The sequence below is a fragment of the Gobius niger genome (assembly GCF_951799975.1).
Source record: "Gobius niger genome assembly, chromosome: 17".
NCBI classification, from domain to species: domain Eukaryota; kingdom Metazoa; phylum Chordata; class Actinopteri; order Gobiiformes; family Gobiidae; genus Gobius; species Gobius niger.
The window spans coordinates 26,327,561-26,355,521 of NC_136868.1; the positions used below are offsets into that span (position 1 = coordinate 26,327,561).

The 27,961-nt window shown below is 40.8% G+C and overlaps 4 protein-coding genes across 7 annotated transcripts in view; 1 reads left to right on the forward strand and 3 right to left on the reverse strand.

The window, feature by feature from the left end:
* Window positions 1-204: 204 nt before the first annotated feature.
* ttc4 (tetratricopeptide repeat domain 4) lies at window positions 205-4,238 on the reverse strand. Its single transcript, XM_079575071.1, has 10 exons — window positions 4,001-4,238; window positions 3,751-3,871; window positions 3,306-3,467; window positions 3,135-3,212; window positions 1,735-1,859; window positions 1,565-1,651; window positions 1,232-1,476; window positions 722-806; window positions 570-652; window positions 205-349 (listed from the first exon to the last, which is right to left on the reverse strand). The coding sequence occupies exons 1-10, from the start codon at window positions 4,097-4,099 to the stop codon at window positions 250-252; spliced, it is 1,185 nt and encodes a 394-aa protein (XP_079431197.1). The 5' UTR covers window positions 4,100-4,238; the 3' UTR covers window positions 205-249.
* Window positions 4,239-5,833: 1,595 nt separating this feature from the next.
* Window positions 5,834-9,857, reverse strand: pars2 (prolyl-tRNA synthetase 2, mitochondrial). The gene is made up of 4 exons (XM_079575135.1): window positions 9,734-9,857; window positions 9,014-9,326; window positions 7,635-7,880; window positions 5,834-6,751 (listed from the first exon to the last, which is right to left on the reverse strand). The coding sequence occupies exons 2-4, from the start codon at window positions 9,311-9,313 to the stop codon at window positions 5,870-5,872; spliced, it is 1,428 nt and encodes a 475-aa protein (XP_079431261.1). The 5' UTR covers window positions 9,314-9,326; window positions 9,734-9,857; the 3' UTR covers window positions 5,834-5,869.
* A 5,608-nt stretch (window positions 9,858-15,465) lies between these two features.
* Window positions 15,466-18,532, forward strand: insl5a (insulin-like 5a; the record flags this gene model as incomplete). The annotated part of the gene is made up of 2 exons (XM_079574420.1): window positions 15,466-15,643; window positions 18,393-18,532. The coding sequence occupies 2 exons, from the start codon at window positions 15,466-15,468 to the stop codon at window positions 18,530-18,532; spliced, it is 318 nt and encodes a 105-aa protein (XP_079430546.1).
* Window positions 18,533-25,794: 7,262 nt separating this feature from the next.
* The window catches only part of sgip1a (SH3GL interacting endocytic adaptor 1a), a 49,702-nt gene continuing 47,535 nt past the window's right edge, over window positions 25,795-27,961 (reverse strand). For all 4 annotated transcript variants that reach the window (XM_079575588.1, XM_079575587.1, XM_079575589.1 and 1 more), the window contains 5 exons: window positions 27,771-27,906; window positions 26,644-26,846; window positions 26,481-26,545; window positions 26,104-26,268; window positions 25,795-25,966 (listed from right to left, as the gene is read on the reverse strand). In XM_079575588.1, the coding sequence (XP_079431714.1) occupies window positions 25,944-25,966; window positions 26,104-26,268; window positions 26,481-26,545; window positions 26,644-26,846; window positions 27,771-27,906 (592 nt within the window). In that variant the 3' untranslated portion in view covers window positions 25,795-25,943. The remainder of the gene's footprint in view (window positions 25,967-26,103; window positions 26,269-26,480; window positions 26,546-26,643; window positions 26,847-27,770; window positions 27,907-27,961) is intronic.

Sequence of the window (27,961 nt, forward strand, 5' to 3'; positions counted from 1 at the left end):
TCCTTATAATATATTAAGAAAATTGGAGGTTTCCAGTGTCTTCCTTATATGTATGTCTGATTATAAATTCATAATAGAGAGACTTCTGCTCAGCTGTGCACAAAGTCTTGTAGCTTTTATGATGAAAAACAAAAAAACAAAGTGGTAATTTTCAAAAATCCTTTTATCTTGACTAACTTGCCCAGTTTGAGTCTTCCTCCCCGCACACTATCTTATTATATTACACATATTTCCAGTCTGTTATTACACTTAGAGCCGTTGCACTTTGCTTGTGGATAAATACTGTTTGCAGAAAGGCGAGTCTTTTACTAAAACAATGAAACTCGGTGTCCCCGCTTTGACGAAAAACCTGAAAAACACAAGATACCATTTAGCAGAATGAATGCGGAAAAATGTACCAGGAAGTGAGAACAATCTTATTCATGGCATGACGCTTCCTGCTGCGTGGGCACACCAGCTTTTGCTTATTCAAGCATGGACCAAATAAACGTTAAACTGCCTGTGATATTCTCAATGAAGTACTACTGAGTAACTAAAGCAGAAGTTTAAAAACAGCTGTAGGAGTTCACCGTTGATGCTGTAGAACTTGCAGAAGGGATTTCTTTGGGTCGACCTGGAAAAGAGTCTCCTTCTGTTCATCTTCAAAAAACAACTAAACAGAAATGAAAAGGTTAGAATCACTGCATTACACAGAGATGTAAAAGCCTTTCAGCGGACAAACCTGCAGATTTGGAGGATGGTACTTTTGCTCAGCGTCCCAAGGAGGAAGTTCTTCTCCAAACATGACTGCGAGGTGATCTGAGAAGCTGACAAAACATAAAAAATTGTTATTAAATTGGGCGAAATGAGTAACGATACTTAATTTACCGGTATTTATTTGAGAAACATTCCCTATAACCTTTTCTTATACCGCTCTACATTAGTATGAAGCATTAGGGGCCATTTTTGTTACAGAAAAGGAGCTCAGAGATTAAAAAACGCAATTTGTCTTTGCATGAAGCACTTTGGAATCAAGGTTTGAACCCTATTGCAAGTGGCAGAGGAAAAAAAATGGAATTACAACAGGGTTTTCAATGAGAATAAGAGTAAAAGGGAACCATAACCCATTATTATAGTGACCATTTCAATGTTGGCCTTTCTTTTAGCGACACCAAGAGCTAATCATTTGCTCTTAAGGCTTTCACAGACCTTCATGTAATAAAAAGCGTCACCTTCTCATGTGTGTATTTACCAGTGGTTTTCACAGAAGGCAGAGATGAAGTCACTCTGCTGGTGTTCAGGATAGAGGAAGAGTACAGGCCAGTAGAGGGCGCCGTCCTCCTGATTTATAAAGACCTGGGCCCCAGTGACCTCCTGTGAACTCAGACCGTCCAGCCTGAGCTCAGACAGACCCCGAGAGGAGCCTTCATCCTCCTCCTCGTCACTGTCGGAGCCACGCCGCGGCTGTGTGGACTGTAGAAGCTTGATTCCTTTGTTCTGAATTATAATAAACACACAGATTATCAATTACCTTTCAACTAGCATGGACTCTTAGCATTCACTCCATAATGATCAATCTATTTACCTTTATAGCATTGAGCAGAGCCTCCTTCTCGGCGAGTAGTTTCTTTTCTTTAGCTTTGGCCTTTCTAGCGTCTCTGTCTGCAGCTCTCTACAAAACAAACAACAAAAACAGCTTCTATTAAAACTAAAAAACATGTGTTACAAATCTATAGTCACACGGGGAAACCTCACCTTCTGTTTATCAGCTGCCGCCCGGAGCTCCTGCAGCTTCTTGTCCGTGGGGTGAAGTTTGAGAGCCATATCACACCATTTGATGGCCTCAGCAAAGCAACGCAGCTCTATGCAGCACTGGGCCCCTGAGGCAATGATTACATGTCAATAGAGACTCAAAAACCATGTACTGACTAAAGTTTCGAGAAAATGCAGTTTTGAATGGTGGGATAGGTCCAATGCAAAGCAGGGTTCACACTGGGGTTGCCGTTTGAATTGCGATTAAATGGAAATATCAAATATCAAATCAAAATGGCAGCAATTGTCCAATTACAAAGTTTACAAGTAGTTTACAATTATTAAGTTAGAATAATGTCCACTATCTATGTATAAAGCATTAAGGCTTGGGTTAAGAGGTTCAAGCAAGGTCCCATACCTGTGTTTCATATTAGCAGAACACAATTATTACTTTCTTGTATTAGTGGAACAAAATCAGTATATTGTAAACTCTGCAGTTTGTACAAAACACAGTGTGCATCCAAGTGTAAAGCGTTCTTATTGTGAGAACTTGCAGGTTTGTTTCTGTGACAGTCACCCTGAGAAGTGCCACAGCAAATTGTGAAGTGTTCATAAACTCATCCCTGTGATGGATGTGTTAGGAGAATAGCTTCAAAATAGACTTAAAACATTATATTGGGAGCCTCAACTTTGATATTTTATGTTTTATAGTTTGCAAATATGTCTCTGTTAAATAGTCAGAATGAAATGCAGGTGGAAAAGCTGGTGAAAATCTTGACGGGGGCTCCTCCTGCTGGCATCTATAGAGTTCAGGACTGTGATGTCATATCACTAAACATCATGGGATCAGCAGCAATAATAGACTAATGGAGATTGGAAAAGGTAAAACACTGGAGTTTTTGTTCACATCAAACACTTGGACACTACAGTGAGTTAGATGTATTTACCAGTGAACAGCTAAGTGAGATTTCCCACAGATTTTTTCTCTCCACTTTTTATACTGTTTATAGCTAATGTTAGTATATGCTAGCACCCACAAACATGGCGGATCTCCATGGTAACACTGGATTTTCCCAAACTCTATAAGAATAAAGTTGTAAAAAATAAAATAGTTGTAGAGACCACAGTGATCAAAAGCAAAGGCGCCATGCTGACCACTCATACAGCCACCGGGTCACTACAAGATCAAATATCACAAATATCAACTTTTTGTTTCGCATTACATCTTGCTGCAGTTAGAAAAACTTTTTTTTTTTTAATTGTCAACAATATTTCAGTCCCTGTTCACCCTTTTTATTGGGTATAGTGGGTCAATAATTCACACTTGAAGGCAGAAGCTGTGGTGAATATGTAGGGACAGATCAAATTCACATCAAACTACATCACCAAGACACTTTACATACCTCTGATCAAGGCTTTGAGGTGGTCTGGCTTCAGTTTCCTCGCTGCCATAGCGTCTTTTAGCGCCGACCGCATGTTGCCTTGATGAACATATATATATTTTGGCACTTTAAAATGTATTAAACAAAACACAAAGCTCGTTTAGTTGATGTAAAAATGTGAGTGAGCTTTACCCAGATAAAACTGTGCGGCAGCGCGGTTGGAGAAGACGACAGCTTTAAAGTCTCCATCACTGCTTTTCATTGACAGAGCCGCGGAGTAGGAAACTATGGCCTTTTCGTATTTCTTCTCTTTAAAGTAGGAATTGCCCTCGTTTTTAAGATCTTCAGCTTTTTCTAGAAATAAAGACACAAGTGATTATGTATTGTTCAGCGGTCAGAGGCCATGTACATTATACAGCATTATACAGTTTGGACAACCTCCTTATTTTAATTATATTTTATAGCATAGTACACTGATTACTCTACAATTGTACATAAACAATAAACAGGTAATATTCCATAGTCATGACAAGTAAAGGACAAGTAAAAGGATGACAATAAGCCAGTTGACTTTGACACACTGATGGGTGATACATTTTTGTACAATACACAAAGGTATAACAAACTAAGGCTAGACCTTGTGGGGTTCTGTCTTCATCGTGGAGAATCGCCTGCAGAGTAGCGAGTTCGGGGTATTTCTGGGAGTCAAAATCGTCTGGTGGAGCCTCAGACATGAACATGGGAATCCTCTCAAACTCCTGGAAAACAGGACAGTGTTAAAGTCAGGGTGTAGAATATTGCACTATTGTCTCTGGAGATCTTTTTAAAAATGTCATCTTTTTCTATTAGCCACATATTCCTGTGAAATTAAATAATATTGAGTTCACCTCCTCCCAGTTCTCCTCATTGAATGCATTATCATACTTCTCAGTCTTGAATTTGTCCATAAACGCGTCCATAAAGTCTTCATCGCTGTCGTCCGCCATTTTCTTTTCTTTTTTTTGGTTCTTACAAAGAAAACGTAAGTGTTTGTTGAACCTCGTTGCAAGAACTTATCTTGTTAACTCGAATAAAAACCTGTCCAGTTTTGTGTTTTGGTTTTGATGCGCTGCGTACACACGTGAGCTGCTGTGAGGGCGGCGTTAAAGTCCGTGCGGAAACAAAGCGAGACACAACAGTTCCGTGCTTAGGTTGCCATGTTGTGGTTCTCCTCTGCGAAAATAGTTGAATTATGTGCCAAATTAAAGTGGAACATTGAGGCTATGGGAATTCTTCATGATAAATACAGAACTTAATACATTATACCTAAATAAGTGCATGAGCAGTACTTCCATGCAGTGTTAATTTTGACAACATATTTTAATTTAGTTTTAGTCTTAGTCTTTTGACGAAAATGTAATTTGATTTTAGTCTAATTTTAGTCAAAAAAAATATCTACAATTTTAGTCTAGTTTTAGTCGACTAAAATTGCAAGTAAATTTAGTCGACTAAATTTAAGCCGAATTTAGTCGATTTTGCATTGATAATACTCATTATAATCATATTTAATCTTGTTCCTCTGCTTCATGGAGCTGCTCCACATGAACAAAGCTCAGAGCTGATCCTTTGGCAGAGAATTTACATGATCTGAGGCTCTTTCACACTGTCAATAGAAGTTTGGATGATTTTAGTCTCTCCCTTTCATTTTTACTTAGTCTTATTTTAGTCGACCAAAATATCTGGTCATTTTAGTCACAGTTTTAGTCTCATGAAAAACGTTTAATTTAGTTTTAGTCCAATTTTAGTCGTCAAAAATAACACTCGCGAATACAAGCGGCCGAAATGAGTTTCCTTCGCAGGGTGGCTGGGCGCACCCTCCGAGATCGGGTGAGGAGCTCAGTTACCCGGGAGGAGCTCGGAGTAGAGTCGCTGCTCCTTCACGTCGAAAGGAGCCAGCTGAGGTGGCTTGGGCATCTGTTCCGGATGCCTCCTGGTCGCCTCCCGCGGGAGGTGTTCCAGGCATGTCCTAGTGGGACAAGGCCTCGTGGAAGACCCAGGACACGGTGGTGGGACTATGTCTCCGAGCTGGCCTGGTGTCGCCTCGGGGTCCCCCCAGAACAGCTGGAGGAGGTGTGTGTGGATCGGGAAGTTTGGGCATCTCTGCTGAGACTGCTGCCCCCGCGACCCGGCCCCGGATAAAGCGGAAGAAAATGGATGGATGGATGGAAAAATAACACTTGGACTAAAATTAAGACAAAAATATTTTTGTCGACGAAATTAACACTGCGTCCATGTGTATATTTCTAAGACATGTGTATAGGTTACCAGTAAATTACGACATAACTTCATTCAGATTTTCTTTTTTTCCTTTTAAGTAATATCAGACTCAAATCCTTCTCTGGCTACTCTCGGAGAGAACTGTGTGCCCAGGCCAGTTCTTTCCAAAAGATAGAATTTGTGGGGTCTTCAGCTTCACGGCCCTTCTTGGACCAGGCATTCATTTGTATCACAGGTAATTCTCCAACTAAACAAAGCATCTGAATTATGAATGTTACATCCGGGTAGATATTTTTGGTCCCTTCTGTTTACATGTTTTTTGACAATGTATAAATCTGTGTGGGAAAATGCGGCCTTTGTATGTGTTTTTACTCACTGCACTTTAATACCCCACCCACCTGCCTAAAAACTGAAGAAAATTCCATAGAAACAGAAAGGTATTACAATCAGCATTGTTGTTTATTTCCCCATTCCCACATGATACCCATGATCCAAATCATTCATACAGTTTCAACAGTCCGAAGAAGATCCACCAGTCCATCTTTTCCAAGAAACATTGTCTCCTCTCTTTTTTGACAAATGACCTCAAATATGGGTGGTTCCTCTAGCGCCCCCTGCCCTACCACAACAACATACGGATACCCCAGCCTTTTCGCATCCATCAGCCTTTTCCCGATGGTCATGTGTGTGCGGTCATCCAGGACAACCTCCCCTTTCAGACAAGGGAGAGTTTTTCCAAGGCTGTGGGCAATATCCTCCGCTAGGTTTGAGGCCTCTCCCGTTTTACTGCCCTTCTTAGGCGGGAGGACGCACACTTGGTAGGGCGCGAGAAGGTCCGGCCAGCGAATCTCCTCATCTTTAGACAGGACCTCAACGGCGGCAGCAAGAATACGAGTGACCCCGAGACCGTAGCAGCCCATCTCTGCAATAGTAGGCTTGTTTTGGGTGTTGCTGAATGCAGCATTGAATATGTGAGAGTACTTTTTACCAAGATAAAAAGTGTGGCCAACCTCTATACCCTTTGATTCTTCCAGTGTCCCCGTTTCGCATTTGGGGCAGTCCGTTTGATCGGGCGGCAAAGTCTCCACGTTAGCAGAGAAGGAGCAAGTCCCACACACTAAAAGTCTGTCTTCACCGATGTCTGCCGGGAGCTGGAACTCGTGAGACAGGGTGCCCCCGATGTTTCCCGTGTCGGCCTGTACTTGAACGCAGCGCAGGCCGAGGCGAGCGAACAGCCTGGTGTAGGCCTCGCACACTGACTCGTACGTCTGATGGGCCGCTTCCTCACTCACGTCGAACGAGTACATGTCCTTCATGTAGAACTCTCGCCCGCGCAGGAGACCAAACTTCGGCTTCGGCTCATCCCGGAATTTGCGGGTTATCTGTTAAAACACAGATGATTTTCAATTTCCTTTGAAATTTGTAGTTTAATATAGTAAAAAATATACACTACAAATGCACAAATGTTGGATCTTTGCATGTTGCGATGAAATTATATATGATTATATGTGATTAGTGGGCGTAAAACAACAGAAACCTCAGCTAGGGCGCCTGTGAATAAACAACCAGTCGTCCAAAATTCACTTACTTCAAATTTAAGACCTATGATGCATTTTTTTTTAACCAAATTTAGAGTCTTAAGACCTTAAATTTACAAAATGAAATTCAAGACATTTTAAGATGCGCAGGAACCCTGTGGATGTTAAACATGGAAGTGGTAACTTACTTATTTATTACTTCCTTGTTTGTCTAAAGAAATGCATCCAAATTGTTCTATTGTTGTCTAACCTTGGAATAGTGAAGTAATACATAGATCTAAGTCATGCTGTTTTTTATAAGTTACCTTCTAGGGTTAAAAGAAAAGGATATTATAAGTAAGGCCGGGACTTTTTCCATTAATTACGATTAATGAATTATACAAGGTTTAGTGGGATAAATTATGCTTAAATGTGATAAATTCATTCCAAAGGCAATAGTTAACTCGATTAAAAATTTTAATCGAGTCTCACCACTAATTATAAGGTTAAACAAACAAAAACAAAGCATTTTGAGTCCTGTTTGTTTAAGAAAATGGGACTGTAGAGAATGTGGTAATGCTACTTAACAGTAGGCATTGCCCACCACTGTATCATTAAATCAATAAAGTAGTAAAGTATAACTTAAATCCTATACTTGTGCCAAACACTTGAGCTTTACTGCCCCGTTCATGCATTGTCAACAACAATAATAATATTTGTGCTTATTTCAACATGAAACCTGCAGTACCTGATAGAGCAGCAGAGGGAGCTGCTTGTAGGACAGTGTGGTCTGATGGGCCACGAGTGTGGTGACTGCCTCCTCGTGTGTGGGGCCCAGGCAGTAGTCCGCTCCGTGTCGGTCTTTGAGTCGAAACAGCTCCTTCCCCATCAGCCCCCAGCGCTCACTGCTCCTCCACAGGTCGGCAGAGCACAGGCTGGGCATGTCCAGCTTCTGTCCACCGATCCCCTGCATCTCCTGGTCTATCACTTGCACCTGTGGGGCACATGGAGACATTAGTTAGTCTATTAGTTAATGGTTAATATTATTTGGCCACCTTGTCTTTCAAAATGCGTGATATCAGCTCAGGTATTTTCTGTAAAGTATCATGCTATCATAAAAGCCTTCCCTCTGTCAAAATATGCTGAATTATGTTATTTTGATTCTAAAAATATCTCATTACATGATATATACGTGAGTATAAACATTTTAATCTTTAGTCAGAGTCCAAGGATCACACATAAAGATCACACATCTGTGTCTTTTCAATGCCATTGTTGTTGCACATAATCAGCCAAAATTGTCCAGATTTAATAGGCTTACATCCTTTTCCTGACAAGCCATTTTAACTAAGAATTTCAACGTTAAAGGAATAGGCCACCGTTTTTCCATACTGAGATATGTTCTTACCTTAGCTTTGACGAGTTCTTTAGGACCTGTCTGATCTTCACCCGTGCCTTCAGTCACGTAAACACAGCACAGACGGCGTTAGCATTTAGCCTCTCCCTCTCTCCTCTATAGCTCCAAAACAGGTCAAGATAGAAGCTACCAAGCTCTTCCACGTTTCCCCTATTTAAATATGGTTACGTGAAGTGTTACACTACAAAGTATAATTACACAAAATTAAACAATGTGGATTTTCTAAGCGGATAAAAGGGGGAACTATATTGTAAGGCGTAATAATACCAGGAGTAGTTCGAAATCCGCGCACTTTACTGCACAGTTATCTTCACTTTACTGTGCGGATGCCAAACTACTCCTGGTATTGTTACGCCTTACAATATAGTTCCCCCTTTTATCCGCTTAGAAAATCCACATTGTTTAATTTTGTGTAATTATACTTTGTAGTGTAACACTTCACGTAACCATATTTAAATAGGGAAAACGTGGAAGAGCTTGGTAGCTTCTATCTTGACCTGTTTTGGAGCTATAGAGGAGAGAGGGAGAGGCTAAATGCTAACGCCGTCTGCGCTGTGTTTACGTGACTGAAGGCACGGGTGAAGATCAGACAGGTCCTAAAGAACTCGTCTAAGCTAAGGTAAGAACATATCTCAGTATGTAAAAACGGTGGCCTATTCCTTTAACTATCAATGGACCCACGAGGTTTCTTTCTCAGGCCTCATCCTCACCAGCTTCTCCATGGAGCGCACAGTGGCGGGGAGGTAGTAGTAGCAGCCTGGGTTGGAGGGGTAGATGAGCCCTGCCTGCTGCATTAGCCTCTGACTTCTGCAGGTCTGTTCCCCCTGCAGGCGGCTGTCCGGCCCCAAGTCCCGCAGGTTAAAGGGCTGGTAAAGGCGGGACACCAGCGGCACGGCCCTGGGGTGTTTCCCGTGGGCAGAGGCATGGTGTTTGTTCCTTTGGGTGAGAGTCAGAGGCCTGGGGAGACACTGCCACGCTCTGGACCAGAACGAGTGCAGGACCGGCTCCATGGTGGATCCACGACTGAAGACAAGAGAAGATTAGCAGAAAAATGAGAATTCAGAGCTTGAGAAGTTTTGGTGCAATGAAACACACAGGATGCTTTATTAAAAGGATCAATCATCTCCCAGGCGATATTGATTCACTTGTCAATTATTATTATTAAAGTTAACCAGAAATTCTGATCTTTTTCCTTTTTTTTTTAACAAGACTATCAACAAGGCGTCTTATTTATCCAATCATAAGAGAGGTCCCATGATGCACTTATCCAATGGAGGAGAAATCCATTATTCAGAAGTGCAAACGTCTTTACTTGACCATCGTATCCCACGAATACAGGACATTTTGCACGTTTTCCTCCTGCCCTTGGGGTCTAACAACAATGGCGGTTCTTCACAAACGCAGATAAAATAGATATTCAAAGTGCTCACCGCTCGGTCGAACAGTGAAGCCGTGGTGTTTCTTTTATGAACGGGATTAATTGTAAATCCAGTACATTTTACACCAGCACAAGTTCATAACAGAGAGCGGACAAACCTGACGGACCGCACCGCGGCGCATGCGCACTCTGTCCGCTCCGATGTGTGTTGCCAGATCAGAAATGCAGTTTTCACTACTGTCTGAACATCAATGTCTCTCTACAATTTTAATTGTATAAAGTATAATGCAATTTACAATTTACAGACATTTACTTTGCGAAGAAATGGGGACTGCAATGCAAGGGGTCACCACAGGATGGCGATGAAGCTACTTGTTTTCATGCTGTTTATACAGCGTGAGAAAAGTGAGTACACCGTTTGGAATGTCTGACATTTCTGCCTAAATTACTCATAAAATGTGGTCTGATCTTTATTGAAATCATAAGAGTGAGTAAACAATGTCTGCTTAAACTAATACCACCCAAACACATTTGATCATATTTTTATTGGCCACATCATGTAAACATTCACAGGAAAGCGCGGTGTAAGTAAGTACACCCTTGCATTCAAAAGCTGGTTGACCCTCCTTTGGCAGCGATAACTTCGTCCAGACGTTTCCTGTAGTTGCAGATTAGACGTGCAAAACGATCAGGATGAATCTTGGACCATTCCTCTTTCCTGGGATGTCTGGTGTGAATGGTTTTCTTGAGGTCATGCCACAGAATCTCAATCAGGTTTAGGTCAGAACTTAAACTAGGCCGTTCCAGAACGGTTTCTTCTGAAACCATTCTGAAGTTGATTTGCTTTTGTGCTTTGGGTCATTGTCTGTGTTCTCACTTTATCCTCCCACTGGATATCCCCTGATTAAAAAAGGTAAGTATATTTCAACTTTATTACCTGTCATAAAGTATGGGTTGGCAAAGCCATCTCCATATTGATCCTTTTTATAGATCTCATGAGTTCGCTATCATGTGTTATGTTGACATTATATTGAACTTCAGCTTGTGGTAATGTGCTCTTTCTGGCTTTTATAACAACAAATGTCATCCATTTCAAACCATTATTCCCCGAAAAGGTCAATAACATGACACTTTGGTTGTTTGACACGGCACAGATGACACACTGCCCTGCTCTTGTCTTGCAGGAGGACATCTGACTGTGCAGGTCCCAAATGGAGGTCAAGCTCACACAGCAGCAGCAGCCCATTTTCAGGTAAAATTGTCCAGAGATATCAATTCTTAAAGAAATGCCCCTCAGCCAAACCTTATCTTAACACACACTCCGGGACTCTGCTGGATTAACATCATCAGAGGTCTCTGGAAAATGCACATTAAACTATATTTAGCCTTTTTACACCATGCAACACAATTACTATTGACCTTGTGCTTCACTGTGTTCAACTGAAAGAGGATTTACAGAAAATAGCACTATATCTATAAAATAAAAAGTCAGTTTCAACAAATATTTTTTAAACTAAATTAAATGAATCAAACAGGTCAGTGTATACACCGCGTTCCAAATTATTATGCAAATGACATTTTTCTCTGATTTTCTAAACTGTCAACTTAAATAAGAGTCAGCATAATTTTCAAGTCTTTAACTGTTAGAGGATCATTTCAATGTGAAAAACCTCCCAGTGATAAGTTTAAACGTTTTTGGAGAGTTTCTGCTTGGATTTCTTTGCAGGATGTACAGCAGGACATGGTGCATTACTTGTCATGCATGAAGATGATTTTGTTCAGGAAAACACACTTATTCTTTTTGTACCATAGAAGAAAAAGTGGTCAGTCAGAAACTCCACATATTTTTCAGAAATCATTTCACACTTTCAAGGGGCCTAAAGGGGCCGACCAGCTCTCTCACCATGATTCTGGCCTAAAACATGACTCCTCCACCTCCTTACTGACGTCACAGCCTTGTTGGAACATTATGGCCATTCACCAACCATCCACTACTCCATCCATCAGTGAACAAGACTGTTTGAAAATGAGTCTTCATTTATTTCTGACCCACTGCAGGCATCTATGTTCATGAGCATTCAATGAACAGTTTATGACAGTTTATGCACAACTGCAGCCTCTGCAGGGTCCAACACCTTGATGTTTGGGAAAGTCCAGAGGCACCAACAGCTTCAAATACCTGTCTGCTGCTTTATAGCAGCTGTTCTATTCATCTGAAGTATTTGTCTGGCTGAAACCGTCCTTATTGTGCCTTTATCTGCACAAGCCCGTGTGTGCTCTGAATCAGCCACAAATCTCTTAACAGTACGACGATTATGCATTCTACATTCTAACTATTACACTATAACACAAACAAGAACGTTCAGTTACTGAACAAGAACTGAACGTTCGTGTTCAGTAGTTTTTCCCTTAACAGGGCAACTAATCATCCCTGAGATCGCTGTCAGTGATTCAAAGAGCCCTAAGACACAATGCCATCATGAGTTTAACTGAAACACTTTTTTTTGTACCTTTTTGACACTGAAATACATCAATTTGTATAATAATTTGCAACACGGTGTAACATCCTGTTCAAAGATGTGAAAGATAGACGTTCAGCAAACTCATAACTGGGAGTCGTACTCATTACTTACTTCAATCTGTATCCTCTGGCCCCCAGAATATCTGTACATCTATTAATCCTGAATACCAAAAATATTGTCAATTCTCTTAGAAAATCTCTGGGAAAGCACAGTGATCAGCTGTGTTACACACTAGAATTTGTAAAAGTTTGAGCAAAATAATGCAAAATAAAATGGCACTCCAAAAAGCCCGCCCATACAGTATCCTTAGCCATCTGCATATATCAATGTCCTTTGAATCTGTGCTTTTCCTTTACAGACAACACCAAAATGAGGAGAGAAAAACGACCTTCTGAACATTTGGGAATCTAAGCTCCATGCAGTGCATTGTGTGAAAGGCGTAAGACGATGTATATTAAAGTGAGTACTAAAGAGGTATGACGTGTGGAGTCATCTCTATTCATCACCTCATCTTTTTCCCCATTAATGTTCTTCGTTTTGATAATCTCTTGGTCTTGACTATGACACAATGTACAATACAACCTTCTAGAGTTTCTTAACAGTGACAGAAGCTTCACAAATGAAATGATCATGTGTTAGTCGTAAATGCAGGAAGCACAGAATCAGGGGCCAAGGTAATATCTTAGTGCGTCATTTGCTGTTGGATAAGTGAATGAACGGCCTTCTGCTGATGCCACTTGATAAACGTAAAACCCAACCCAGGGACCATAGTATTAAAGACATGCATTAGAGGTAAACTATCATACATAAAGATATAGGCCCAAAATGTCGATATGATGTCTGTGGTAGATTATCACCTCGCAGCTCGATGACGAATGTTGAATGAGTCCATATTTTGTCTCTGAAAATGGCAGACTCTTGTGACTCATTTTGTAGTTCCACATGTTTTTTAAGCTTTGTTAATTTTAACAGTTGTGTCAGAAAGCGGGGGAAGCACCCACAGAGTCACAGGCTGTTTTGGTCAAAGCAAACATTTTCACCCGGACATTACAATTTCATAGCGTACATACATGAGAGGTGTAGTATCTCCTCACGCCATCAGCACATCTGTAATGAGCGCAGTTTTAGAGGGTCAACATTGACTCGGGCTGTAAAAGTGAAAGTCAATGGGCCATCAGCGGTGGTAAACACGTGTACCGGGGGCAGGACCTGGCAGCACTTTTATTATCCATGCAGTAGTGCGAGTGCGATGGTGGGTTTTACAAGAAAATGAGAAAGGTGGGATGAGCGGAAGCACACAGTAAGGAGTAATGTCTGTGTATTCAGTGCTACCAGGCAATATTACATTATCTTATAAACATTTCATGGGGGAAGTTTGGGGTTTCCTTGAAATGAAACGAATTGTACAAAGGTGGACGTACTGATTTAAGAAACTTTGTGGTTGCCAAAGTGGATTTCAAGTCTGTCTCTCACAATCACAAAATGTATAATATTTCTTGAGGACATCAATACCAAAACCACAAAGCACAACCACAACCCACATTTCTTCACAAAACTTTCTGGAAGGAAATACTCATTATTTCCTGTAATTTCACATGTACCAAACAGTAATTGCATATACCAAAGGGGCAACATGCCTGGAGTAGTGGAACCATCTCCAGATCTTGAACGAGGGTTATCAGTTAAAGTTGTATTGACTCATTGTACAATTGTACAAGGAACTTGCATTCAGGTGTTAGGTTAGTCCTGAGCCGCTGCGGCTGAACCACCGTCATTGTGGATCAACCTCACTAGCATGTTTTTGCTGGTGAGGTTGAAACTGTAGGAGGGGAAACTGTAACACCTGGAGGAAACCCGGCTGGCTGCCTTCTGTCCTCCTCTGATCCTCTGCGCCTCCTGGGTTTGTCCCTGTTTCAGAGCGTGGTGTTCTGCACGGCTCAGCTCCTCCACCTTCTCCTTAATCTTCCTCCTGCGCAGCTCCCTCCGCTCCACAACAGTCTTTCACCATCTTCTTCTCGTTTGTCCCTTTTTTGTTTCCTGTAACCCATCGTGTGACGCATCCACTGTGCTGCAGGTGTGGAGGGCTCTTGGTGCCTCTTCAGTGTTTCAGTACGGCTAGTATGGCTAGTACAGACTCTCTGAAGTAAAAAGATCCATTGAACCTCTCAAAAACATAGCAAAGATGTACAAAAGTATCCAGTAAAACAATGTGGAGAACAGAAACTACAAAAACAGTAGAAAGGAAAGGAGAAAAGGCCAAAAACGCTGCTGTACCAAGAGACAAGAGAGAGCGAGGTTGCTGCTCGTTTAGACGCCTGTCGCTAGAAAATATCATTCATGCAAAATCTAATGACAGTTTTTAATGGGGGAAAAACAGAAACAAAAACACATGAAAGCATCCGCATACTAAATATGATTCAAGATACCTTTGTAAGTGCATTGAGCCAAAAAGACCAAAAAAATATATACTCTCCCAGTTTATTTTCGAGAGATGTGAAAACAAATGTATTTGTTCTCTTCACAAAAGTCATGTAATTAACGTAAGGCAGGGGTGTCCAAACTTTTTTCATGGGGGGCCGCATACTGAAGCGTACACAGGGTGAAGGGCCATAGATCGGTGGTTAGTACTGCAAAACCTTTGACTAGCAGAGGTTTAAATTGCGCCCCACACCTTTATTTATGCTCAAAACCTTCATGCCAGCTCTGTCTCACAGTACAAGGTTAGTTGTTTGGTTAGAATTGTGTAGAATTATTACATTTCAAATAAAAAGGACTGTCTCTGATGATGTGCAAGAAGGCAGAGGGCCACCATAAATTGGTCTGAGGGCCGCATTTGCCCCCCGGGCCGCACTTTGGACACCCCTGACGTAAGGTAACTGATATTTGCTGTACATATACTTATGCATGCACGAGCCCTCTGCTTCCGCCTGTTGTTGTCTCACATTAACTGAATTTTGTGTGACTAAAACAAACTGAACTGAAGATGAACCTATTGTGCATGTTTTGTATTGACGGAGCACCTTTATAAAACCAACTAAGATGGGGGGGGCAATCTTGTACGTTTTGTCATACTTTAAAAATTGCAGATCAGCAGCCATTTCCTGTGGAGTTGATCTTGGAGTGGTGTGCTGCGTGACGGGAGGGCCACGCTGAGGGGGAGGAGACAGCCCCGCTCTGATGAGGACAGGCCTTGATGTTAGGACTATATAAAGAGTCCCGTGGGCCGCTCTGCCTGAGAAGACCTTCCCCCCCAGCGTCCGCGATGCGTGTGTCCACCCTGCTGCCTGCGCTGCTCCTGGCCGTGGCCCTCTGCTCTGTGGAGGTGCGCTCAGAGGTGAAGGCGGTGAAGCTGTGCGGCAGAGAGTTCCTGCGGGCCGTGGTCTACACCTGCGGGGGCTCGCGCTGGAGGCGGGCGCACGTCGACGCAGAGGACGTGGATGGTGAGGGGACATCTTTTCGTTTTTTATGAGTGTGATTGTTGAGTAAAGACATGTGTGGCCATTTGCTTTGACACTCAGGAAAGGGGGTTCTGTTTAGAATGAAAGAAATGAAAGCTTATATTCTTCATTATGACGCTTATCCCGTGAGAAACTTAAGGATTTTCTATATTTGATGTGTTCTTGTATATATTTAATAGCTTTTTTTTGTTTCTTGTCATTTCCAAATGTCTCATGTTAAAACAAAATAACTTTCAGATAGTCTACAATACATACAGGTGCCCATCATGTAACTATAATATCATGAGAAAGTGTATTTACTTCTGTTATTCAACTTAAACTGGGAAACTATACGATATAGACTCATTACATGCAAAGTGAGATATGTATAGCCTTTATTTGTTATCATTTTGGTTATTATGGCTCAGCTTGTAAAAAAAAAAAAAAAACAAGGAAAAAATCTCAGAAAATCAGAATATTCATTTCATTTTTTTCATTTTATTTATTTATTTATTTCATTCAAAAGTGATGTTATGCAATCACAATAAAACCGCCAACACAGTATGAATGAAACGGAGCAGAGGAGAAGAACAAGTCTTATAATATCTGCCCCTTTTGTTACTTCACACTTTACACTTCACACTGTTGTCCTTTGGAAAATGGTATGTATTTATGTCTACATATATATATTTACAGTCTTATGTATATATATATATATATATATATATATATATATATATATATATATATATATATATATTTACAGTATTAACAGATGTTTTTGTATTTTATATTCAGTTTTAAAATACAGAACCTTCTTATTCTTGAATGTTTACAAATGGTCAATAAGAAACAAACCGTCGTTTTCATGTTTGTTCAAATCAAATATCCCACATTAGTCACGTCCAAGTACTTCATACTTTTTTAACATTGTAGCTTTTATGTGTATTTTAACTGTATTTAACTTCTTTCTGGAGTTTATTCCATAAACTGATTCCTGTCACTGAAACAGTTCGTTCCATTGCTTTAGAATTGAACCTGGGTTTGTTAAAGACGTCTGTTCCTTTCAGATTATATATATTTAAAAAATGGACTGTAAAACATAATCATCAAAATTATAACAAGGCTTGACAAATGTCACTTTGCATGTAATGAGTCAATATTATTTGTTAGTTTCACATTTTAACTTGAATAACAGAAGTAAATGCACTTTTTCATGATATTCTAATTACATGACGAACACCCTGTATATTTATAAAAATGTTTTTAATTAAACTAAAATCCATTCGACAATTCAGGCTAAGTAGTGTAGTAAGTGTAACATGTGTACCGTTGTAGTAGTTTTAGGGGGTTCAATTAGGAACAAGAAACACATATTCCAAACAATAAATCAATTGAATTAACAGTTTTTTTCCCCCTAACTCTTATTTAGAAACATTATGAGCAGCAGTGTCATCATAATCAGATTCCATGGTGGCCGATATACTGTCCTTACTCCAGACCGACAGCCCGTGTGGAGACTGATGCTCATTTGCGACGTCTGCTCTCTCTCTCCCCCTCCCTCCTACGGGACAAACCATGTTAGTGTGTTCAGGTACAATCATTACTTAGAGCAGTGGCACATGTGCAAGACAAATGGCCCTGCCTTAATGTGCACCACTGATGTCCAAAGAGATCATCACCAGCCAGAATTAGACACAAGGGGCTGCGTTAGAGCTGCAGGATGTGACAGCCTTGAATATTGTGAGAACTGTTTTGTTTCAGCCACAGATATGATGTGGATTCGGATCCCAAAGCAGAGAAGAAGGAGAATAGTTTACCATTAACCTTGATTTAAGTGGGCCAAAGTGTGAGCCCATGTGTGGACGGGACAAGAGTCATGTCTGGAAAAGGCAAAAGAGAAACACAGGAGGGAGACAAAGACCAAAACATACAGACAACTTGTATCATGCCTCACAGTAACACAGGCAATCCCATTCAATTTAAGCAAAATATAAGTGTCAACATAAGACAAAGGACGGGACAAAATCAAGGGTAAAATTGAGCTCAATAGGAAAATCAGGACTGAACCTCAACCAAGCGCATTTTCTCGACTGGAGAAGCAACAGCGTAATGTCTCATTTGAAAGCTAAGACTTACAAAAGTGATCGGAACTTTGTTGTCGCCTTGTTATTGTCACATTTTTTATGTGTTTTTGTTGTGTTTTCGTCTACTCTTTTTTGTCTCTTTTTGGTCAAGTTTTAGATTCTTTCACACTTTTTGTTGTGTTTTCGTCACGCTTTTGTGGGTTTTTCTTGCCTTTTCATTGCTTTTTTTGGCCTGTTTTCGTCTCCGTTTTTGTCACTTTTTTGTCGCTTTGCCGGCACTTTTTTTATTGCTCTTTTGTTGTCACTTTTTTGTGGTTGTTTTTGTCGCTATTTTGATGCTTTTTTGTAAGCTTTTAGATTTGGGTGAAGCCAAACTGCAGAAAAATGTGCTCCGTTCAGGTGGGGGTTCAAAGGTTAACTCAAGTTATAATCATACATTAAAGAAGTGTAGATCTTTATATGCATCTGTGATATCCACCTTTTATATTTACAGTCTTTTCTAAATACTAATTGTTATTTTATGTGTCATTTAAAGTCGTCCGCTCATCTTTTGAATGGCGTGAGTAACTCAAATTTGGGACTTCGAGCCGATATGGGGGCTTTGGGAATAGTTAGTCCTCACAATTCCCCCCTGACGGTGTTTTTGCTGCCCGTTTCCCCCACAGGAGAGTCCCAAAGTGCGGAGAGCCTGGTGATCTGGGGTCCCGGGGCGGAGCTGAGGCGCCGGCGGGACATGAACAGCATCCTGACCTCCGTGTGCTGCACTATGGGCTGCAGGAAGAGCGACCTGTCCCTGCTCTGCTGAGGACCGTCCTAACAACCACACGCACACACAATGTAGCATACTGTGCCACACCTACTTTTCTGTCATTATTTTTTGACCAAGTGTTTTGAGGGATTTGGGGTTTTGTATGTGTTTGGATACAACTTCATGGGTGTCCAGGAACATGTTTACTGGAGCTACGCCTCCTATAAATGTACGTCTGTAGCCTCTTGTGGTGTTCAGGATGTAGTATCTTGGACTTTATCAAATGAGGTCTTAATAAATGTTCTTGCTTAAATGATGGCGAACTGTTGTGATTGTCACGCAAGGATTAGCCATTATGCTAATCATTATGCTAATCATATCCTGGAAGGATTTGTTGTTGCGCAAATCGGAAAAAGGGTAAAACAATTCTTCTTCTTTTTTTTTTTTAATTTATGTTTATTTTGCAGACATGACAGAAACAAAAAAAAATACATGACACACACAAAAGTCACAATGCAAAAATACAAAACATACATCCATCCATCCAGCAGTCTCAACAGAGATGCCCAAACTTCCCGATCCACACACACCTCCTCCAGCTGTTCTGACCCCGAGGCGACACCAGGCCAGCTCGGAGACATAGTCCCACCAGCGTGTCCTGGGTCTTCCACGAGGCCTTGTCCCACCAGGACATGCCTGGAACACCTCCCGTGGGAGGCGACCAGGAGGCATCCGGAACAGATGCCCGAGCCACCTCAGTTGGCTCCTTTCGACGCGAAGGAGCAGCGACTCTACTCCGAGCTCCTCCCGGGTAACCGAGCTCCTCACCCGATCTCGAAGGGTGCGCCCAGCCACCCTGCGAAGGAAACTCATTTCGGCCGCTTGTATTCGCGATCTTGTCCTTTCGGTCATGACCCAAATCTCATGACCATAGGTGAGAGAATACAAAACAAGACAAAACAAAACAAACAACCAAGAAAAAAAAAAAAGAAAAAAAAGAGAAAGAATTGGGGGAGGGAGGGTTGTGGTACAGTTCAGAAAAAATAATTTTAAAAGAAAAAAAAAACATGCTCAAGATACGGCAAATGGTCTGAACTTACAGAGCTTTTTTCCACCAACATTAGGCACTCATAACGCTTTACAGCAGGTTTCCATTCACATTCTCACTCACACACCAACACACGCAGACACTGCTCCTCAAACAATCACCCAATACTGCATTTAGCTTTTTAATACTTCTACATGTTTGTTTTTAAGTGACAACAAATCTTATTCTGGTGTTATTATTGTTGTCACCATCACCGTTTATTTATCTTTTTTTTTATTCTTGGGTGATAGTCATCATATTGAGTAACACAGTTTGAGAAGCATTGACTTAATGGTGCTTGAATAGTTTCCACGCTGTTTACTCAGGGCCTGACATTGATGTTTTTTTGTTTTTTTTTACTGGCCAGTTCTTTTCCTGTCTTCTAATTATTACATTTTTTGTTGAAACGATTGAGTTTTAAATGTAAAACCCACTTTTTTTTTCTTCCTTCTTTTTCCTTGTACAATTATTACAACAAAGCTTGTCCATTTCATTTCAAGACAAAACAAAACAGAAAACAACAAACTGCTTTTATACAGTATATTAAGAGCAGTCTATTTCCTTTAGTTCATCAGTTTCTTCCGTAGTTCATTCTTCACTTCTTGTAGTGTCACTTCATTTGTTTGGCTTTTGCCGGGATCGCAAAGGAGCGCTGTTACATTCTCCATCGATAATATAAGTTCATAAAGTCTTTCACCCATGTAGGTCAAAACAGTCTACTTTACGTACTTTCCAGTTTTTAAGTAGGATTCTTTTTACTGACATGAACCCTAAAGCTGCAATCCTCTGTGTAGTTTTAGACCTGGTGCCAATCGTATTTCCGAGGACACAAACATCAAATTGATTGGGTGTTTCTACATTCAAAAGATCTTGCATAAAAGCAGTTACGGCCGCCCAGACTTTTCTTACATTAGGACAAGCCCACAGCAGGTGATCCGGCCACATCCATGCCAGCACAAATACCAGATATTTAAATTCATTTTTTTCAAAGTTACGGGGGTAACATACGTTCTGTGAATAATTTTCATTTGGATAATTTTATAATGTACACATTTTGAAACGCAGCTGGATTTTTTTTAAATTGTGTCCCATTGTTCAACAGTTAATGGAGAGCCAATGTCTTTCTCCCATTGCAGTTTTGTGGATGTGGTGCTGTCAGGAAGTGACTGGATCAGCAACTTGTATATAACAGAGACTGTCTCTCGTTTATTGACAGCGGTTTTGAATTTTTCTTCTAGAATATTTTTTGAAGCAGGTGTGATTCCTTTTGTCAGATAACTTTTCATGATTGATTTTAACTGAAGGTGTCGGAATAGCTTCGACTCTTTCAGGTTATATCAAGATTTTAAGACTGATTTGTCCATCCTTTACCAGTTGATCCATCCGGTTGACATCCTCTGACAAAAAAGCGCTATGGAGTGTGTGACCACCAACAGTTATTAAATAATTATTTGATATTGGACATGATGGTAATCATATACCAGTTGTTTTTAATTGCTTTTGTATAGCTTTTGTAATTTCACAAAAACATTTAATTAATTGTTTTTGTTCTTAGCTTGGTATTTGGGGTTGTACCATAGAGATGTAAAAGAAGTTGTTGCATTGTGTTCGTATAAAACACTTTTCTCTAATCCCTCCCAGCTCCCAGGTGTAAAATGATTTTTTTCATTGTAACCCCGTGTCAGACGATATCTTGCGTTGAATGCTAAATAATACATGTATATGCTAGGTATATGCCCACATTTTCCCTTGGGCATAGTAAGTTTTTTAAGATTGATTCTGGGTTTTTTCCATTACAAAGGAACTGTGTAAAAAGTGTGTCTATTTCCTTAAACCATTTTTGAGGGACTTTAAGTGGGATGGCAGATATTGGAAAAGTAAACCGGGGTAATAAGTTCATTTTTATTACCTCGGCCCTTCCCCACAAAGACAAATGCAGGGCAGTCCATCTCCTAATATCTTCTTTAATAGTCTTGAGTATGTAGATGCAGATTGGTGATTTAATAGTTATACCAAGATTCCTCATTCCTTGTGACCTCCAAACAAAAGGTGCAGCTCCTAGATGGGATGGGAATATATACTGATTTTGTGGGATTGCTTCGCTCTTATTGCAGTTAATTTTATATCCTGAATTTTTGCCAAATAGTTCTAATAAAGTCAATAATTGTGGGATGGATTGATTGGGATTAGTTAATGTTAACAAAATATCATCTGCATAAAGATTAGCTTTGAAATGATATCCTCTAATGTCTTTATGCATATGATATTTTGTTAACATTAACTAATCCCAATCAATCCATCCCACAATTATTGAGTTTTGATCATACGCCAGCCAACTCAGCATTTTAATATCAGTCTGCAAATGGTATGTTTTCAACAGTTCTTTCCAAACTGTAAATAGAGAGTCGAGCCATATATTCCCAAAATTGTCAGTTGATTCAAGTCGTTTCATATCTGCTATGGCCTGTAAAGGGACATCCGAAAGCATATTGCATTCTATATCCTTCCATTTAGCAACGTATTCTGGACCACACCAATAGAGTAGTGTACGAACTTGGGCTGAAATAAAGTAATTTTTAAGACAAGGAAGTCCCCAGCCCCCTCTCTCTTTTGACAACTGCATTGTTTTATAACGGATACGAGGCTTCTGTCCTTTCCAGATGAATCTGGAAATTGCTTTGTCTCATTCAGCAAATAAGTGATTTGGGATGTAAACTGGAAGAAAGAAATCTGGGTAAAACGTTCATCATTATGGTTTCAATCCTCACCGTTAAACTAAGATTCCACTTTTCAAGATCTTTTTTTTATATTTGAGTAAAGGTGGTTAAAATTTTTCTCCAACATTTTCGATAAGTCTTTATGGAGTGTTACACCTAAATATTTCAGAGAGTCTGTATGCCATTTAAATCGATATTTCTTCTTAAAATGATTAGGAGGTTGCCAGTAAGAGAGTTTTTTTTTTCCGTTTTTCCAATATTTAATTTGTAACCAGACATTGGGCCCATACTATCAAGGAACTGCATCAGTTCCGGTACTGATATTTCAGGTTTGGTCAAAAATAGAATTATATTATCTGCGTAGCACGCAATTTTATGTTCCACTTTGTTAATCGTGATGCCACTGATCATTTTCGATTGTCTAATATATTGAGCCATCGGCTCCAAATACAGAGCAAAGAGCAGAGGGGACCAGGCACAGCCCTGCTTTACTCCTCTTTCCAGTGTCTGTGGGTCTGTTAGATATACATTTATCCTTATTCTCGACGTTGGGTTGTCATAAAGAGCCTTGATGTTATTTATTACCAAATTTTTTCAACACCTTGAATAAATAAAACCAACTAACTGAATCGAATGCCTTTTCGGCGTCTAAACTAATAATCATTGCTTTCTCATTGCATTTTTGTATATGATTCATTATATGTAGGGTTCGTCTAATGTTGTCCTGAGTTTGTCGTTTGTTTATAAATCCTGTTTGGTCATTATTTATGAGATTTGGTAGGATATTTTCCATTCTTTTAGACATTATTGAGGTGTAAATACGATAATCAACATTGAGGATTGAGATAGGCCTATATGACCCACATTCAAGTCTATCCTTTGCTTCTTTAGGTATTAGTGATATGATAGCTTCTTTCCAGCTTGGAGGAATCCGGGTATTTTTGAGTGCCCAATTAAAGGTGGTTTAGAGTAGGGGGGTATGCTCCTCTCTAAAAGCTTCATACCACTCTGAGTTGAAGCCATCACTTCCTGGTGACTTGTTATTTTTATAGCCTCTTAATTGCACCCTAGAAAACATTTTTTTATAAAAAGATTCAAAGGTCGATTGTATTTTATTTTGTTTAATTTCGATTGTATTTGTTTCATTGTCTTTGACAAACTGCTCTCTCCGCTTGTTGCTTTCTAAGTTTCCAGGCTAGTAATTTAGAAAATTTAGAGCCACTTTCATACTATCCATAGTATCGTCATCCTCACTTGAAGATGAAGACAGCTTCCTGCTTTTCCTTTTCTTTTCCTTTTTGGACATGTCCTGCACAAGAGTGTAAAATATTTCATTGGTTTAGGTAAAAACATTTGTTTTTCTACAGTATTTATGTCAAGCAGCTTAACAAAAGAGCCAGTCCAGAGCCACACTGTACATGTATCACCTTTATTGGTTTTTGGAAAGAAGCAAACTAATTTTCCAAGTTGGTCTTAGCATTGTTAGGTACTTTACAAATGGACTGCATGTGTGTACAGAACCAAACGCACACGGACACACAACACTGCCTGCTCTGTTCTGCATAGACTTAAACATCTGTAATCATTCAGTGGAAAAAATAACCGGTCCATGGCGTCAACAGCAGCACTGCCTAGAACCGAGATGCTCCATGTTACAACCACCAGCCAGAGACGGCCAGAAGTCCAAAGGTGCGTAGACGGGTCGCATGGTGGAGGGCATGTCGGCTGTAGACAACGCTGCGCCAAGTGTTGTGCGTGAAGCAACCGCTCACATCACAGCAAATGGTTCTCAAAGCTCCTGTTTTTGATTAGACATCTTTGTGTAAAGCCAATTGGGACAAATGGGGCTAAAGTGGTTGATTGTGTCCAGGGAGTTAACACAGTTTTTTGTTTTAATTTTGTTCATCTGGTTGACGGTCAAAGTGTTCAAGGAGTTGAAAATCATTTGCACAGTGTTTTCACAATAAATAGTCGAACGTTTTATTTTGTAGGCGTTTAAAAATATTCAGCTTATTCTGCTAAACAACAGAGGACTGACTCGTCCCGGGAGCACACGTAAAATGTCAAATACAAAACAAAAGACTTCTGGTTCACTTTGCATTCAACTCATGTCATCTCACAGAGACCAATATGAAACACAAGCGCTGGTTGGATGAAGACAGTAAGGCCAGGATTCTGCTCAAATCAGTGAGGCCCCAAATGACTCACTACGAGTGGTGTGTTCGAGAGACAGGTGAGTGAAGATGGAAGGAGCACAGGGAAGAGTTATATGAATGCAGAAAACAAGGCAACTTACAACCAATAAAGACGCTTGATGTCCGCCCATTTTTGTATTTAATAGTTATGATTGGTCAGTAGAGACAAGCTTGGGCGGAAGACGCTTGAATGACCAGTAAGAAGAGCCATGACAGGACATCTTTAGTCCATTACGCCTCACTGAGGTGAACAGTATCAGGCCTGACTTTGCTCAGAAGCATGAGGTGACCTACATAAAGTACAATAAATAGACAAATGTACAGCTTTGTCATTTGAATAAAATAAAAAGCTGGTTTTAGTAACAAACTATACGCTCCAGTGGTCGCACGGTCACCACACTTCATCACAGCTGTATGAGAAACACATGGACATTGTCCATGGAATATAGCTAACTCTACAGTAACACTGCTTTCACAAAGCATTAACACAGCATCCAGAAAGATATTCTCATTTTAAATTACCCCCCGCCCGCCCCATATATAGCTCAAATCTTCTGTTGCACTTGAGTTAAAAAATTATATCTGAAATAAATTCAAAAATTATACCTTATACTGTACACAGGTTACCAACTACACAGATAACAAAAAGTTCAAATATTTATACTTTAAGGGACTTGTGATACCGCTCAAACTCTATACATATACACAAACACGTTTATACAACAAGTCTTCATTGTCAATAAATAAAAATAGATGCGGTCATGTTCTCTGGAGGCTAACGCTGTTGTCATGGGAACAACAGGAGGCTATGGGACATTACGAGGAACATCAAACCCTTTACATACTATACCTACAGTAGTGATTCAAATGACACTTTGTACAATGTTTGTTCTGAAGGAAAGCAGCTCTGATCTCTGCAGGATTCAGTGCTGATCATTGCAGCTGCCCAACTGTAATACATGCAGTAACTTAATGTGTTTGAAGTCAACTATGCAGCAATGAGTGACCCTGTAGTACCAGACTCTAGAGACCCTAACCTACACTCCAGGCGTATTTACTGTTGGAAAAGGCCACCGAACTTAAAACCTCACGCATGGATTATCAGCGCGACTCTTTTACTTTTTGAATGTGCAAGTGAGTTTTGATTCCAAATCTGGTCCTGCGTTCTAAACATTTATCAGAGACCGACTGTCGATTCGTGGGAATGTTTTGGAGCCAGGCAGCTGCAGTGAGACTCCTACAGGCACTACCACGTTTTGACCAGCAGATGGAGACGAGAGGCACAGACTCCGGAAGAGGAAGGAAGAGCCCATTGATGCGTTGGATGAGTTCAAATACGATGGGGGATGTGACCAAAGAAAAGGAACGGGTCTACGATGCGACGGTGGTTTGATAATACTGCTGGCAGACTGCGGAGCTCGGATCCGTTCGCCGGCGTCCAGCCCCAGTTCTCGGCTCGACAGTAGCCTTCAGTTGTCAGCCATGTACTTTCCTGTAAGAAGAATCGACAACAGTAAGACCTCACTGGCACTGGCATCTTTTTGAGACTCAATGGTGGAACATTCAAGGTTATATGCTGTAACTAAACCGTTCCCAGCCAAGTGGCGCATTAGTAAAAGCCTCACTGACCTGCAGCAAACCTCTTCTTGATGAGGGAGAAGCGGTAGCCCGGGCCGGCCAGCTCGATGTCGCAGCCCGACAGAGTGCTGCCTTCACTGGTGAACTGCACGGCCAGGGGAGCGGGCTTACTGGGACCCTCCGTCAGCTGGAAGCGCGCCAACAGCGAGCCCACACCTGAAAATGCAGAACTTTCAAATAGGGATATGGCTGAGCTGTATCTGATTAGCATCTTTGCCGTCTTCTAATGGATCAATTAAACAAGTATCTAGGCCCGACTTCTCCTCAGAGGGCGCGCACACAGCCTGGTTCCATTTTTAATTTGATCAGGAATGGCTCAGGCACAAAGGCGGGATTACTTTGATAACCGTTTATAAGGACCTCATTACCTCCGTTTTCTGATTTGTGTGAGATATCTGGGATCTTCCAAAGGATCCGCTGTTGCTCTGTGTTCCTGCGGGACACAAGTGACGTTCAAGAGATTTATTCAAAAAACTACGCACAGCCGCCCCAGCCAGATTTCCTACAAGTTGGATGAGAAACGGTCCTCACCACGCAGCAGGAGGCAACACGGCCTGGAGTTTGGAGACCCCGCCATCCACGGGCACGAGAAACTGGACGTTGTGCAGCGCTGTGGGCGTGGACATGGCCTCGCCGTTGTACTTGTAGTCTATCCTCAGGTCAGTGCTGGTGGGGTCACACCTCCAGCTCACCGCCAGGTTCAGGGGAGTGGACTGAGAGCCTTGGACAGACACCTGCACAGAACAATGGTGCACAGTAAGTGAAAAATAACAGATATAATAACCCTCCAGAATCTCAGCGTATTGCATCAAGTACACTGACATTTTGGGTGAGATGGAGCTGTATTTCATCACTGGCCACCAAGTCGGGAGCAGAAAGCACAACGTGTTCATTTCACACATGCGCAGGGAACACTCAATCAGCATTTCCCTGTTATATATTCCTAAAATGATATTATTCTGTATAACTGTATATATGTCAGCTATATCAGCTGACATTAGATAGTTAAATTAAGTGCTCTTCACTATATTTTTTAGAGCTGGATCATTAAAAGGTACAAGTTTTACACTGAGAAAAATAAATGTTTTGAGACAGCACTAAAGAAACAACTTGCTTGTCCTTCAACTTAACAATGCAGCCACTAGTCCAGTGCAGGGATTTCTACAAGATAATATTTTTAACATGGGCAACTTTATATTTAATGTATTTTTGATGGAAAACTGCATATTTTTTATACAAAAAACAGATTTTGTTGTTTTGTGCCACATATATCTTACTGATGTTGGTCTGATGATTATACAGGTCACAGTCCAAAAGGTTTGGGATGCGTTTCCCTGCTTTTCACCCCCTTTCACCCAGAACTGTCCTGCCATAGGCTACGGACTAATAAAATCCTTCAAAACAATTAGATGAACGGCTGTTTTAGCTCAAAAAAGTAGAATGCATTCTGTTTACTAATGCAGTAAAGGTATTGAGAAAGTATCAAAGTACAGTTTAAGTACTTGTATCGTCAGTTTTTGCAATAAGTGTTCGTAACAACTGAGCTGTTGTGTCACTTCAAAAACATAAAGTCAAAGTCTGGACCTTGTCTTGCGTCATCTGAGAGTCCGTGTACTTGAGTAAATGTAACGGAGTACTACCCGGCTCTGGTCTCTCACCTGATACTTGAGCATGTCCACGTTGTAGTACGTGGCTTGTGGCTTCTGCTCCGCCACCTTCTTCAAATGCGTGATCAGGTTTGGCATGTTCACCCAGAAGTTCTTGGAATCGCCCTTGGCTTGTGTGGTGTTATCACTGAGGGATAGAAGAGCCGGCGTTTAGAAAAGCCCTGCACTGTGTTCTGTGGTAC